Source organism: Eleutherodactylus coqui, chromosome 9 (genome assembly GCF_035609145.1).
Source record: "Eleutherodactylus coqui strain aEleCoq1 chromosome 9, aEleCoq1.hap1, whole genome shotgun sequence".
NCBI classification, from domain to species: Eukaryota; Metazoa; Chordata; class Amphibia; order Anura; family Eleutherodactylidae; genus Eleutherodactylus; species Eleutherodactylus coqui.
Window position 1 is genome coordinate 142986054 of NC_089845.1, and position 15808 is coordinate 143001861.

A 15808-nucleotide genomic window follows, 5' to 3' on the forward strand; every position below is an offset into this window, starting at 1 on the left:
CAGCCTAGTGAAAGAGCTTCAGTACAGTGCAGGGAGAACAAGCGGCTACACGTGGCTAAACGACGCAGCCGAAAGGTCAGTATATGTATTTTTTATTTTTACCCATGCTAGGGATGATTTTCAGGAAAGGGCTAATATTAAAGCCCGTTTCCGAAAATCAGTTGCAGGGGTTGCTGGCAGCCTATTGCGTTTAATGGGGCTGCCGGCAGCAGCGGCACCCCCATTGAAAGCAATGCTGTAATGAGGAAGCAGGCTTGTAACCCAAGTTTTCGCTCTTATAGCCGCCTGCAGACAGGCGGGTCGGATCCAGCGGCGAGGATTCTCGCCGCGGAACCCGACCTGAGCGCCTGTAGGGACCAGAGCGTACTCACCCGCGCCCGCGGCTCTTTCATGTGCCTGCTGCCGGGCAGCCGGCACATGCGCAGACCGGAGCCGGCGGTGGGTGAGTGACGTTTCTGTGCGGGGCTCTGCGAGTCCTGCACAGAAATAGGACATGCCGCGATTTGTTAACGCAATCCTATGCAGGCTTTCAGTGGCGGAAATTCCGCGGGAAATCCTGCAGCGGAATTTCCGCTCGTGTGCAGGCGGCCTAAATCAGAGCAAAAATTCAGAAGAGAACCTGCTTGCAAGTCAAGAAACTCGCAAGCTGAGGCACTCGCCACCCAAGGTATCACTGTGTTTGGAAACCCATTGGAGTGGGACATAGCGGAATTTATATTGCCTATGGATATGTTATAACTTTGATTATTTATCCATGGATGTATTATAAAGATAAAAATATGACTTATTATGATGAGTGATTTTCATCAATTAAGGCCTCCTGCACACGGGCGCATTTCCATTGCGAAGTCCGCAGTGGGCGTCCGCCTCCAGGCTCCGCAGCAAATACAGCCCATAGTATTAAAGGGCAAAACGCCATTTCATTTCCAAGAGCGGAAATCGATTGTGATTTTCCGCTTGTGGAGATTTTCTGCGGGTTACGCACAGTCGGCTTCCATTGAAGTCAATGGAAGCCGGCCGTCCCGTGACACTTCTGCAGTGAGCACTGTGAAAGCATAGTGGGACCCTTGTCAATCCAGAGCACTGTCTGCTACTGCACATGCAGGACTTAGTGCCAGACAGCAGAGCCGCCGGACAGATACGCAGGGGTCACCGGCCAGGTAGCGGGCTGACCTGTGTGTGTGGGGGTGTTAAGGACTGGAGTTAGGAAACACTGACGTAGTGTACATTGCCCTGCAAGAAGAGGATCCGGTTGGCTGGAGGTGATGTGACCCGGGGACTGGAGGAGCCTGGAGATGATCTATGAGGTGAAGATCTGGTAAGAAGGCTGCCTGGGGAGGAATAGGGAGGTATTGATTTTTTTTTTTAATGACAGAACCCCTGTCAGTTGATATTCCCCTGGATCGGACACAAAATAGAAGCTAAAGCCAATCGCCACATCTAGCTTGGCTCTGGGTCCCATGTGGCTACAGGCATTCATATCAGCTACCACTAAATGCATGGACTCCATATGACAGCAGCATTGCACTGCGAGGAAACTGGCGCCTACTACACATGTATTTCCTCTTAATTGGAAGGATAAACTAAATAAGCCAAACCTAAAAGTAAAAATGCAAGATATCAGTTAGAAGCCATTGGAATAATAGCCAATACTTACTGAATTCATTTCATTTCCAACAGGTGATACTGAATCATTATGGGTTTGATTCTTTGGTGCCACGAGTTGGGGCATAACTTTTGGCTCAGGTGTGCTTTCTTTGGCATTTGGCTTTAACTGTGGCTTTGTAGGGCTTTGCTTTTGGGCTGGTGGCACATTCACTGTTGATGGTAGCTTTTTTGGGTTGGAGTTTTCTTTTATAGCTAGATGCAATGATGGGTTGACTGTTCCATAGTAACTATGGAAATCAGCGTGAAGTTCCCCATTCCCAGTGCTCCTTGGATTATGGCCCAACGAAGCCTTTGGTGATTGTTTGACAATGGCCTCCTCTTTCACAGGAGCTTTAGTAGGCAAAGGTTTCAAGGAAGCAACAGGTAGGTTCTCTGTGGATGCACTTTTTCTTTCGAGATTGGGGGGTGCTACTGGGACCGCGGTAGAATTTTTCCTCTTTATATCCTGTGAAGACGACTGTTGAGGCTTCTTTCGTTTTTCCTCTGGCGTTCTTGGGGGAGTTGTTCCTTTCCTATAAAAATGGGGTGACTCTTTTGGAGTAGGTGGCTTCGGGGGCAACTTTTCCTCGGCGTTCTCTTTTATTTCAGTGACGTCTTGAAACTTTTGCCTGATGTAATCTGGCCCTGAAATGATAAAAGAAAAGAAGTAATAACCAGGAAGGAACCATGTGAATGCTACTAGAATCCTATACCATGGACTAAGGCTCCTAGAAAACCAAAATGAACCAGTTTTTTTCTAATCTCAGACAACCTTTAACTTAACTGTCCACGTAGCGATATCCCGGAGCAGATCTCTGCCATGTTAGCCGCCGCCGGGGAGCAGAAGTCAGCTGATGATTCTCCGCACTGAGCCTATCTCACCGCAGAGAATCGCAACAAATCGCAGCATGCTGACATTTGAATCCTGCGGCTGCACTTTCCATAGCAACTGATTACTCGACAGAGCACCATGCGGGGGTCAGTGTGAGGGGGTGTGAGTGAGGGAGATCTCTCTCCCCCCCTCCCCCCCCCCCCCGCATGGTGCTCAGTCGAGTAATCAGTTACTTGACAAAACCGATGCTCGATCGAGCAGCAGCCTTAAACGAGCGTGCTCGCTCATCTCTACTACTTACCTATAACTTAGGACAAGAGACAAGATGACAATTCACCAGATATACAAGTCTTTTAATTAGTGGGTTAAATATCCAAGAGAACACATCTTAGGTCACCAAGAATTACTAAAGTACTTAAAGCTATGAAGAACGCAGCTTATTCATGCACGGTGCATAAAAGGATATTGCACAGACGCCTGAGAAAAATGGAAGCCATCAATATGGCTACAGCTCTACATGATTGGTTGTCATGATCGAGTGATCCATCTACGAGGGTCACTCCGAAACTAATGCCTACAATTTCATTATGTTGGCACACAATTTCAGAAGCGGATGGAAGTAGAGTTTGAACCTTCCTAACAATATCCGGTAAATTTGGTTGTTGTGTAACTAATGGCGCAAACTGATCAAATAAAATGGCGTCCGACGTGAAAATGTGTATAAAACAAAAAGGTGTGTCATTAAATTCTTCCATACGGAAAAAAAAAATTTCAACCATTTACATTCATCGATGCTTGCTGAATGTTTACGGAGCGCAAACCGTGAATGCTAGCGCAGCGGTGCGTGGTATCAAACACTGGATGTTAGCACACTGTGGTATGTTTCAACAGCGGCGACGTGAAAGACGAGTCACATTCCAGCTATCTCAATATGAAACACATAAGGGAGGTGGAATAATACCTCCACATCGCCACCTATTGGAAGGCAGCATTTCTTCAAGCCAAAGTTAGACTCTTTATACAAGCCTTGTAACAATGACTGGGAATTAAAAGCAAAGCCAGACTCCATGTACAGACAGCTGTTTTAAGGGTAATTGCCCATCATCAGTGTAGAGTAGGAGTCTGGCTTTGCTAGTGAGAGGCCTGGGACGGGGTCAGAAACGCTATCTTATCTCCTTAGGGTGAGCATCTAAACGGTGAGTGAGGAGACTCACCTAGATGGCCAAACATGTTCGGTGAAGCGGGCAACAAATGAACGCTCTTTCTCAGAACATTCTTTCGACAAAAGATTGTTCACGGATGTAAGAATGTTCTTTTCTCCGACTGCTGGAAGAAAAATTCAAGAGTCGCCCTAACCTATTTCCAGACAAGGACGGTTTGTCATCAGTCCGCTAAAACAATCATTTGTTCTTCAATGTTTCTCGACTAATGATCACTTTAGGTAATGTCTACGTGGAGCTTCATGCTGCGAGCGGGGTAGGAGGTACAGGCTGACAATATATACTCAACACTCCAGAGGTAAAGCAGCGGGGAAGTATAATTCTCTGTACTTGTCCCTCAAGCCACATATCAACCCCAATGTACAGTTTGCTACAATTTGCTTATGGAGTGAAGGTTGCTCTATAGTAACATAACATGTAGCCTGCTGGAAGGCGGCAGTAAAAGGTAAAGGGAGGTTCATTTCCTCATGCTAGCTGCATCCAAGCAGGAGCGATTGGATTAGGGAAGTGCAGACAAGGCAGATTCCTTTATAGGATATAAAACATGAAAATGTAAATTATTATACGCATCTGAATAACGGCAATTCATAAAAAAATGGTATTCCTATAAAAGTATCAACTATGGATAAGGGCATGTCCAGGATTCTGTAAGGAGTTTGGAGCGGATTTTAGGTTTATATTGTCATTCCACTACCAATGCTCCGGAAAACTTTCTCTCAAAACGAATACATTTCAAAAACTACAGCATGTTCATTGTAGCCATGGACTCCGCAACAGCATGTTCATTGTAGCCGTGGACTCCGCAACAGCATGTTCATTGTAGCCGTGGACTCCGCAACAGCATGTTCATTGTAGCCGTGGACTCCGCAACAGCATGTTCATTGTAGCCGTGGACTCCGCAACAGCATGTTCATTGTAGCCGTGGACTCCGCAACAGCATGTTCATTGTAGCCGTGGACTCCGCAACAGCATGTTCATTGTAGCCGTGGACTCCGCAACAGCATGTTCATTGTAGCCGTGGACTCCGCAACAGCATGTTTATTGTAGCCGTGGACTCCGCAACAGCATGTTCATTGTAGCCATGGACTCCGCAACAGCATGTTCATTTTGGCCATGGACTCCGCAACAGCATGTTCATTTTGGCCATGGACTCCGCAACAGCATGTTCATTGTAGCCATGGACTCCGCAACAGCATGTTCATTTTGGCCGTGGACTCCGCAGCAGCATGTTCATTTTGGCCGTGGACTCCGCAGCAGCATGTTCATTTTGGCCGTGGACTCCGCAACAGCATGTTCATTGTAGCCGTGGACTCCGCAACAGCATGTTCATTGTAGCCGTGGACTCCGCAACAGCATGTTCATTGTAGCCGTGGACTCCACAACAGCATGTTCATTGTAGCCGTGGACTCCACAACAGCATGTTCATTGTAGCCATGGACTCAACAACAGCATGTTCATTGTAGCCATGGACTCCGCAACAGCATGTTCATTGTAGCCATGGACTCCGCAACAGCATGTTCATTGTAGCCATGGAATCCGCAACAGCATGTTCATTGTAGCCATGGATCCCGCAACAGCATGTTCATTGTAGCCGTGGACTCCGCAACAGCATGTTCATTGTAGCCGTGGACTCCGCAACAGCATGTTCATTGTAGCCGTGGACTCCGCAACAGCATGTTCATTGTAGCCGTGGACTCCGCAACAGCATGTTCATTGTAGCCGTGGACTCCGCAACAGCATGTTCATTGTAGCCGTGGACTCCGCAACAGCATGTTCATTGTAGCCGTGGACTCCGCAACAGCATGTTCATTGTAGCCGTGGACTCCGCAACAGCATGTTCATTGTAGCCGTGGACTCCGCAACAGCATGTTCATTGTAGCCGTGGACTCCGCAACAGCATGTTCATTGTAGCCGTGGACTCCGCAACAGCATGTTCATTGTAGCCGTGGACTCCGCAACAGCATGTTCATTGTAGCCGTGGACTCCGCAACAGCATGTTCATTGTAGCCGTGGACTCCGCAACAGCATGTTCATTGTAGCCGTGGACTCCGCAACAGCATGTTCATTGTAGCCGTGGACTCCGCAACAGCATGTTCATTGTAGCCGTGGACTCCGCAACAGCATGTTCATTGTAGCCATGGACTCCGCAACAGCATGTTCATTGTAGCCATGGACTCCGCAACAGCATGTTCATTGTAGCCATGGACTCCACAACAGCATGTTCATTGTAGCCATGGACTCCACAACAGCATGTTCATTGTAGCCATGGACTCCACAACAGCATGTTCATTGTAGCCATGGACTCCGCAACAGCATGTTCATTGTAGCCATGGACTCCGCAACAGCATGTTCATTGTAGCCGTGGACTCCGCAACAGCATGTTCATTGTAGCCGTGGACTCCGCAACAGCATGTTCATTGTAGCCGTGGACTCCGCAACAGCATGTTCATTGTAGCCGTGGACTCCGCAACAGCATGTTCATTGTAGCCGTGGACTCCGCAACAGCATGTTCATTGTAGCCGTGGACTCCGCAACAGCATGTTCATTGTAGCCGTGGACTCCGCAACAGCATGTTCATTGTAGCCGTGGACTCCGCAACAGCATGTTCATTGTAGCCGTGGACTCCGCAACAGCATGTTCATTGTAGCCGTGGACTCCGCAACAGCATGTTCATTGTAGCCGTGGACTCCGCAACAGCATGTTCATTGTAGCCGTGGACTCCGCAACAGCATGTTCATTGTAGCCGTGGACTCCGCAACAGCATGTTCATTGTAGCCGTGGACTCCGCAACAGCATGTTCATTGTAGCCGTGGACTCCGCAACAGCATGTTCATTGTAGCCGTGGACTCCGCAACAGCATGTTCATTGTAGCCGTGGACTCCGCAACAGCATGTTCATTGTAGCCGTGGACTCCGCAACAGCATGTTCATTGTAGCCGTGGACTCCGCAACAGCATGTTCATTGTAGCCGTGGACTCCGCAACAGCATGTTCATTGTAGCCGTGGACTCCGCAACAGCATGTTCATTGTAGCCGTGGACTCCGCAACAGCATGTTCATTGTAGCCGTGGACTCCGCAACAGCATGTTCATTGTAGCCGTGGACTCCGCAACAGCATGTTCATTGTAGCCGTGGACTCCGCAACAGCATGTTCATTGTAGCCGTGGACTCCGCAACAGCATGTTCATTGTAGCCGTGGACTCCGCAACAGCATGTTCATTGTAGCCGTGGACTCCGCAACAGCATGTTCATTGTAGCCGTGGACTCCGCAACAGCATGTTCATTGTAGCCGTGGACTCCGCAACAGCACGTTCATTGTAGCCGTGGACTCCGCAACAGCACGTTCATTGTAGCCGTGGACTCCGCAACAGCACGTTCATTGTAGCCGTGGACTCCGCAACAGCATGTTCATTGTAGCCGTGGACTCCGCAACAGCATGTTCATTGTAGCCGTGGACTCCGCAACAGCATGTTCATTGTAGCCGTGGACTCCGCAACAGCATGTTCATTGTAGCCGTGGACTCCGCAACAGCATGTTCATTGTAGCCATGGACTCTGCAACAGCATGTTCATTGTAGCCATGAACTCCGCATGGAAAAACTGTGGATTAGCTGCGTTGAATGGAATAAACATGCATGGGATTTGCTGGGCAATCTCTGGCAGAAATCTGGCTAATACATCACCCGACGCCCTGTAATGTCCCCTAACCGCACCATAACTTAGGGGGAATGTGACGGTTTCCCTTTAAAGAGGTTGTCAAAATTTAGACTGAAGGCTGTAGTCATATGGGCGATGTTCCCCTGCGAGTTCTGTCTGATTCCGAGATGGACACACCTCGCGGGAAAAAAGAAGCCATTCAGTTGAATGGGTTCATTCATACAAGCCATATTTCACTTTGAGTTTTAAAAAAAAATCACTATTTTTGGGTGATTTTTGTTCAGCAATTGCCAATTGTTTTCTTTGGGAATGTTAGAAAAAGGAAAGCGCTCTCCTATGGTTCGAGTTGCATGTGAGCGCGATCCGTTTGTGAAGCATTTTACTATTGCAATCCCGTGTGATTTCTTTTATGTGAGTGAAAATCGGATGTAAATCTGATGCGTATCGTGCGTTTTTATCGCAAAAATACATTCGACTCGCGTGACATTTGCAGTAAAATGGTGGCACTGGACTAACCTACATGGCACTCGCCCGTATGAATACAGCCCTAGACGTTGCCAACCACAATTCTAAACGGAATTTTAATATTAAGCAGACTGCTGAAACAAAACGGCTTTGGATCATTGCCACCAAACGATGTTGTAAGCATGTTGGTACGATTGCCCTTTAAATCTTGTTGTTAGCAGTCCTGAGCCGATGTGTTCCATCCCGCACAGACTCCTTCACTTACACGACTTTATCTCCTGGTAACAACTGCTATTCTGAGAACATTTCTCTTCCGTGATCATCACGCTCCGCAGCGGTCACGTAGTAGCGAGACAGTCATTTATATGCAACGTAAAGACCTTTCAAACTATGAAAGATATAGATTTGTATGGGAAGCTGAAGCCAAGCATGCATCTAATGGCCAGGGCCGCATCAACCTTGATGGCCAAAGTACTGGATGAGAGTTCCCAATAATGGGTTCTCCCCATTCTTCAGACTTAAACTGTACTTTCAGTTTTAAAAAATCTTTGAAAAGTCATAGTGACATGTGACAAGTCTTAATTGGGGAAGGAGTCCGGGTACTGACACCTTCATCGATCACAGGAATGGGGGGGTAGAAGCACTGAGCTACGCCCTTTGGTTGGGTTTGGCTCAGCTTGGCTTATCGAAGAGTGGTGGAGTTAGCGGTGTACCGGGTCTCAGGAAGTATAGAGTCCACAAGTATGGAAGCTCTGCCTGGGACTCTCAGAAGCCTACAAAGGCAAACATGGCTGAAGGGACATAGCACTCCGCTGAGAGCTTCTGTTTCTTAAGTTTCAGCGATTGCCGGGGCTCTCAGCACCCAATCTCCATCAAGCAAAACTTCTGGCATGTCATAACGAGACAGAATACATGGTTCTCCGCGTGGCTGGTTCTATCTGAACCGTGAAGTTTACAAGTGCATAAAAAACCATACAAAGGTTTTAATAAATGAATAGAAATGTTTCAATTTATGCTACCCGTACAATGACACTCTATAAACAACATCAACACCACGAATTGTAATAGAAGTGCAGGGAGGGGGAGGAGGTGAGCTCTAGCCATTGCCGATTGTGATCCTGTATTATCTATGTATATGTGTTGCCTGCAATGATAATGACTGCTGAAAGGTTTTCTCTACATAACAGGAATGGTAGACTATTATTAGGTTTAGCGGTCAGTGTGAAAACTGCAGGAATGTTTTTAGAATATAGATTGTAACATTGAAAATTAAAATAAACATCCCCAAATCTTCTTTAAAAATATGTTTAACATAAAAGCTTTAATCAATCCTGCTATCAGTTACTGTTAGGGCTGTTCTTAGACAGGGTGGCTGAAACCCCACCTGACCACATCAATCAATGTCATTTTGATCCTGACAATAATAAAGGTGACCAGACGTCCCGATTTAGGCAGGATAGTCCGCTTTTGGACCCTGTGTCCTTCTTTCCCCAGAGTCCCAAATGGGACAACCATTTTCCCCACTTTCTAGACATCTGTCCCGCTTTTAGGACATCTGGTCAGCAGGAAAGTGATTACCAGCCTGGGTGCCGCAGCTCCCCAGCTGGTAATCAGTCTGATGGCAGTGTGTGTGCATCCGGGATCTTCCTCCCCTGACCTCTTCTCCTTGGTTCCACAAGAGGAGAGGAGAAGGGAGGAGGCGCTGCTGTGGGCGCACACACTTCCGCTCGCAGCAGCGCTGAGAAGAGGAGGAGCGGCGCTCTGAAGACCAGGAAGGGAGGGCAAGTATTTGGGTTTTCAAGGGGAACCTCTATTACTACTGGTGCTACTGTGGGGGTCACTGTTACTACTAGGGTCAATATAGGGGCCAACATTACTATTGAAAATGATCTAGGGGACACTATTACTACTGGAGCTGATATAAGGGGCCCTATAACTAATGGGGCCACTCTGGGGTCCAGCAGTAGTACCAATGATATAGATTTTGACTGTTTTTTGAATGCAGAAATTCTTTCTATCTTTTTTTGAAACAGCCCTGTACAAGACGGAGGTAAAATCATGTTATGATAAGCCCCACCCCCGACCACACCCCTTTGTCCCACTTCGACCTTGGGAATATCTGGTCACCTTCTAATAATGTAGGCAAGATCGTGCGAGTAGTAAATCTTCCCCTATATTCCTAAAAAGACGGTCCATGTTGGATACTTGGTTTAACGACATGGATTTCTGCAAATCTATTTTGCCCCACATTTCCAACCATTGTTCCTGCCTCTCTTTCATCGCTCCATCTAGTTTTCCCACAAGTACTAATTGCATTGAGTCCCGATAACCACGCTGGCACAGCGGTGCCCAAGTGGCTACCACTTTTTAAAGACACCCAGAAATCCCAGCAGGCAGCAAATGGACAAACACATTTAGTGACTCGCTTGTGTGCAGCGATTTCGGAAATATCTTTAGGTACCCTTCACATGGGTGGAATTATTCCCCCGGTAGAGGAATTTGCCGCTGAGGAATTCTGCACCAAGATCCGCAAGGTTAGGCCTCTTTCACATGGGCGATGCGCTTTCACAATAGTCGGCTGAAAAATGCATGCAAAAAAACCTCAAAAAACGCAAGCGAATAGCGGCTAAATTTTGCATTTTTGACCATTTACATGCGCGGATGCGGCGTAGTAGGGAAAGTACACGCAGCAGCCCAGATATCCCTCAGTCGGCATAAATCCTTGGGATGACTAAGGCCCAATACACATGGGCGTATTTGCATTGCAGAATCTGGAGTGGGCGTCCCATAAACATGCTATTGAAAGTCGCTTTTCCATGTCCACGAGTGGAAAGCAATGGCGGTTTTCTGCTTGCAGAGGGAAAACTGCAGCACGTTCTATTTTAGTGTGGATTCTGCGCGGACAGCTTCCACTGAAGTCAATGGAAGCCGCTTGATCCGCGGCCCATCCACACTGAAACTGTAGACGGGTACGCTGGGTCATTCGGCCTAAAGATTAAATAGAGTCAGCTGTAAGCTTTTCCCTGCGTTGGACGCTGCTAAACTCCCTCCCCCTCCCTTTTTCTGCAGCTCCCATAGGAGTCTATGGGAGTCACCAGCGTATATCGGCCAAAAGATAGGGCAAGACCTATCTTTTACGGCCGAGTGTAAATTTGACCGCAGTACTCGGTCACCAATATCCTATCTTTACCGAGGTGATATTTTTACGCACCTAGAAATCGGTCATCTGAATGAATGCATTGGAATCCAGTGCTTCAGACGGTCGCCATCTTTTACGCAGCGAGATTAGCCCCGTAAAAACGCTTGTGTACATAAGGTCTTAACTGCAGATTTTGATGCGGAACTGCAACTGATTTCACCCATTTTCTTTCCGCATCAGAATTCACATGGAGCTGTGCGGCTTGTGATACGAGAATCTACCACGGCCAGCGGTGCCGAATGAGGAAAGGTTCCCCGAGCCACTTCCTTCATTCCTGCGGACAGAGATTTCGCAGTGACTTTTGGCAGTACTAACAAGACGTCTCGCGTAGCAGTTGGCGCACAAGTAGTGCATTGTTACATGTTGGAAAGGCGCTTTTACCAACTCACTCCTCACCGCTATAACAACATGTTAGCGCTGAAACGGTCAAACTGCTCGCTTTAATCTGCACTTAATTTAATTGCACGGACCATAAAAGTGAATTGTGGAAGACAATAAGGGCCGCGGGGATTACGGTAATCTGCACTTCTTTTTAGTAATTATTTTTTGGGAAAAAAAAAAGAAACAAAAAAGAGAAAATGTGCCAATAAAGGCATATAATTACCGGGGGTTAATCTAGCAGTAATGGCCCAATCACAGCGGCGTATCATCTGTTCAGATTCATTCTGTATTTTTTTGACTCACTACCTCTATATCGAAGACTTCTTCACAGAACGGGACAAAACAACTGATTTCAGTGGTTTCATTTTCACTGTCAGGATTCTCACCCGTTAAATGTACGGGCAGGAAGAGATAGGACTCCTGCGCGATGGCGTAAAGTTTGAACGGGCAGCGAAAAAAAAAACGCTCTGTCTGAGAGCGGCTTCACACGGGCATATTTGCACGCGTTTTTGCATGTGTAATATATACGTGCGCAATGTGCAGAGAATGGAGCCATTGATGTCAATTGGTTCATTCTCATGAACTTGGGTTTGTGTACGTGGAAAAAAATAGGACCTGCTCTGTTTTCCTGCATATTTGCACACCGAGGGCCCCATAGAAGTCTACGGGGAGGTGCGCAAATGTGCAATCAATAGGCTGTGCAAATGTACCTCATCACACCTCGTTCACTGCGCAAATACATCGCTCGCGATGATGTATGCGAGATTATTGCCCGTGTAAGTCGATGGGATTTTGAGAAAGGCGGTTACGTGTATGCATCTTGCCAGAAGACAGTGGGAAAAAAAGTGACATCCATTGGGCCGCTCGAATTTATTTTCTACATGCGTAAAAACGCTGTGAATATGAAAGCAATGCAAATGTAAAAAACGTGCATGTGCCCCAAAAAGGCATATAGACCGGCCGCACGAGATTTGTGTATTGAGAGAGGCAGAAATTTTGTGCAAACGTGAACATACGGCCTTTATCCTATCGGGCGAGCGCGATGTCATGCTTGTAAACGTGTGATTTACCGTAAAAAACGCAGATGTGATGCAATTTTCAGGCGAAAACGCCTTGCATTGTTACTGGGAAATTCCGATCCTCTCGCCCGAGTTTCGCGCATGATACGGGGTTTTTTCCAATCGGAAACGAGCACCCATTGATTTCCGAGGAACGCGCAGAGATAGACGACGGCACGATTTTTTTCCTGCACTGAGAAAAAAAACCATCGCTCGTGTATATGACTCCATTCAAAAGAATGGGCTTGATATTTCAGGCCTGTTTGAAAACGGCCTTAGACTAACTGCGCACGGGCGAGCGCAATATGGAGCCGTGAATCCCACCCTATGTCGCGTTCACCATCCATGTGAAATCCCTATGGATGCGAGGCGTTCTCATGACAACACAGCCTCGCATCACTTCAGAGATTACCTATAATTTCACCTATCTTTTAACGCAGCGTGAGAAATTGGCCCTGAGGACGCTCGGCGATTAGACAATTTAACGTCTGCGTGTGAACTGGCCTGCGCATGAAAAAATGAGGGTAATATGCACAGGCACATGCAGCCCCCTCCCTTCTGGATTATGGTCCTCTTCAAACCTCGTCCATGTGCAAATACACTGCAGCGAGCGCATTTGCGCGAATACTCGTGTCTTTGCTCTTAGTCCTGTAACGCAAAAATGGCTGACAATGTTTACAACTTTCTGGTCAAATCACAGTAGAAACAGCAGCTCCGGAGCACAAACTGCTGCCGTATAGTGTGCAGATATCAGCTTGGACAGTGATGCCCTTAAGGCGACACTCACATCGCATCTTCACCCCTGTTTGGGGGCTTCGTCCCACGGCTCTGACTGCATGGCAGAAAACAGTGTCAAGATGGAGCCCTGGGTGCCTCCATAGGCTGCCATTCGTAAAGCTGCAAGCTTCGGTCTCCGTTTTAGTAGGTTTCCATTCAATTCCGGCATTTTGGCTGTTCCATTCAGAACAGAATGGAAACCCGCTAATAGCAGCCTATGGAGCCAACCAGGGTGTCATCGGAGCGCCACTGCTGGCCATGGGACAAAACTCCCGAAAGGGGGTGAAGACAGCAGGTGAAGGTAGCTCATAGCAAAGAAGTGAGAATGAACCCATGGAAACCCATAGGTTATTCTGCGCATTTTCCGGATGGGAACAAGCTTGTCTGAAGGAGCCCCTATGCACAGTGCAAGGCCTGAGGGGTGCACAACAGCAACTATAACGTTTAGGAAGCGACATTTTTGGTCTTCCGTCATGCCTGCATTATTTATTTCTGTTCCCTCATAGGAGCCGAACATAAGAGGAGTGCCAGATCCGACAAATGATGGGTGCAAACTCCGCTGACCATAATGGAATCCGTCAGACCCCCCAGTATTTCGCCAGCTTAGCATGCTGCGCTACCTTGTCCTGGATTCCATTACGGATCCTTGGAGGCAGATGTGAACAAAGCTGTAGTAGTTGGAAGGATTACAATAAGGACACACACAGACTTCTCCATATCCGCCATATAGTGCTGATACAAAGAAGCCCCTCTCAGTATAAGCGCTATCAGTTTCCAAGCACCCAAAGCCATATCTCCCAACAGCAGTATTTTACGAGCCGTTTAGCCGCGCATGAATTCCTCGCCGTGACCTTACAAGCTGTCACATTCTATTAACGGTTATTAATAAAATCTTCACACAATATCAGATTCAATACCCTTCTGTAGTTTCCAGCATTAAAGCCTATTATGGTAAGCATGGCTTGTTTCAGTGACACCTAGTACACTGGGGCCTGTGTGCGGCGGGCGAGGGGTTAGGCCCAGCAATCGTCTCCATAACAGACATATTATCCCAATAACAAAGAGTCTTTGTCGGCCATGATGGAGAAGAGACGTCTCTAATCCTTCTAGTAATCTCAGGCATTACAACAAGAAGAAACGCCGGGAAAAGGCAAAGCTGATCAACCGCATGATAATAAACGACTTGTGATTAATGGGTGAAGTAGACGAGTGCATTGATGATGATGACCACAGGATACATGAAGGCGGAGTTCAGCCATTCCCTTTCATACAGTCAACCATAACCTCATGTGTATGGCTCCATACGCAAAATAGGGAATAGCTTAATGATGGGGTCTCCACCGATCGTGAGAACGGGGTCCCCATCTTCGCTGCAGGCTTACTGCACAGTGAGGAGGAGATTAATTGGAGCGGCAGACGCGCATGCGCAGTGCTGCTCTATTCACTTTCAATGGGACTACGGAGATGGCCAAATACAAGCGACCGGCAGTTTTTGTCAACCCCACTGATATTAAAGTAGTGGCAGCTGTGCATGCACAGCCAGTGCTCCGTTCAGTCTGGTATCACTGCGGGTGGGAGAAGTGACCCCGCAGTGATGAGAGAAGGGGGACACAGGACCCCAGACTCGGGATTGGTTGGCTCCAATCAATTATAAACCTATCCCTTATGCTGTGGATAGGAGATAACTTTAGATTGGGGGATAGCCCCCTTAATTCTTCCCCCGTTCTACCACTGGCTGCCCATCGTCCAGTGAATTCAGCTCATAATATTCATGATGCCAGGCTGTCCATGACCCGTCTCCTTACAATTTAGATAGGTGGGGGCTGACTGCTGGGACTCCTACCAATCACAGTAATGGGGGTCCCAAAGGCCCCTAAATGAATGGAGCAGCGGTGTTTTTAAACTGCAGCAAAAAACTACATGCGTTTTTTTTTTTTGAAGAGACGCATGCCTTGTTAAAAACCGCACGTGGTGTCCAAGAAAACACACGCAGTTCTATAAAAACACAGGGCCAGTTCACACGCGACGCACCACGTCCATGGATTCCAGGACTATTTAGCCCCAGATGTGTTCTTTTTTCGCGGTTTTGCTCACTGTTTCACACATCCCCTTGTGGCTTTGTGTTCCTCCCATAGGCGTCTATGGGGGCCCTTGCTGCACAACACAGAAAGAGCAGGTCCTACTTGTCTCCACGCAAAACACACCCATGAGAATGGACCAACAGTAATCAGTTGGTTCTCTTGTCTGTGTGAAGAAGCCTCTAGATAGATTAAATTAGTCCTACAAGATGTTCTGGGGCAGCTGATGGTTGCTGAGGTCTCAGTCACAGCCAGTGAAACCCTTTTAGAAATGCCGTCAGACTGGCACCTTACAGACGTAGAGCGCAGGTCGCTCAGGTTAGACCGCAGAACGGTCTAGGAGAGTAGGGGACAGGATTCCCACCCACATTATCCACTAACCAGCTGCTCTTTTTAATTTTCCCTTGAAGAATGTGGCATTTTTGTGGCACACGGCCGTAAGCGCAAAAATGCCCGCGGTAGCGCAACGTTTTTGCGCGGTAAAGGAGTCTCTTTTG

General features: G+C 47.5%; 1 protein-coding gene across 2 annotated transcripts in view; it reads right to left on the reverse strand.

Moving 5' to 3' along the window:
* The window catches only part of JPH1 (junctophilin 1), a 101174-nt gene that overhangs the window by 16155 nt on the left and 69211 nt on the right, over nt 1–15808 (reverse strand). For both annotated transcript variants that reach the window (XM_066578592.1, XM_066578591.1), the window contains one exon: nt 1658–2292. In XM_066578592.1, coding sequence (XP_066434689.1) covers nt 1658–2292 — 635 coding nt within the window. The remainder of the gene's footprint in view (nt 1–1657; nt 2293–15808) is intronic.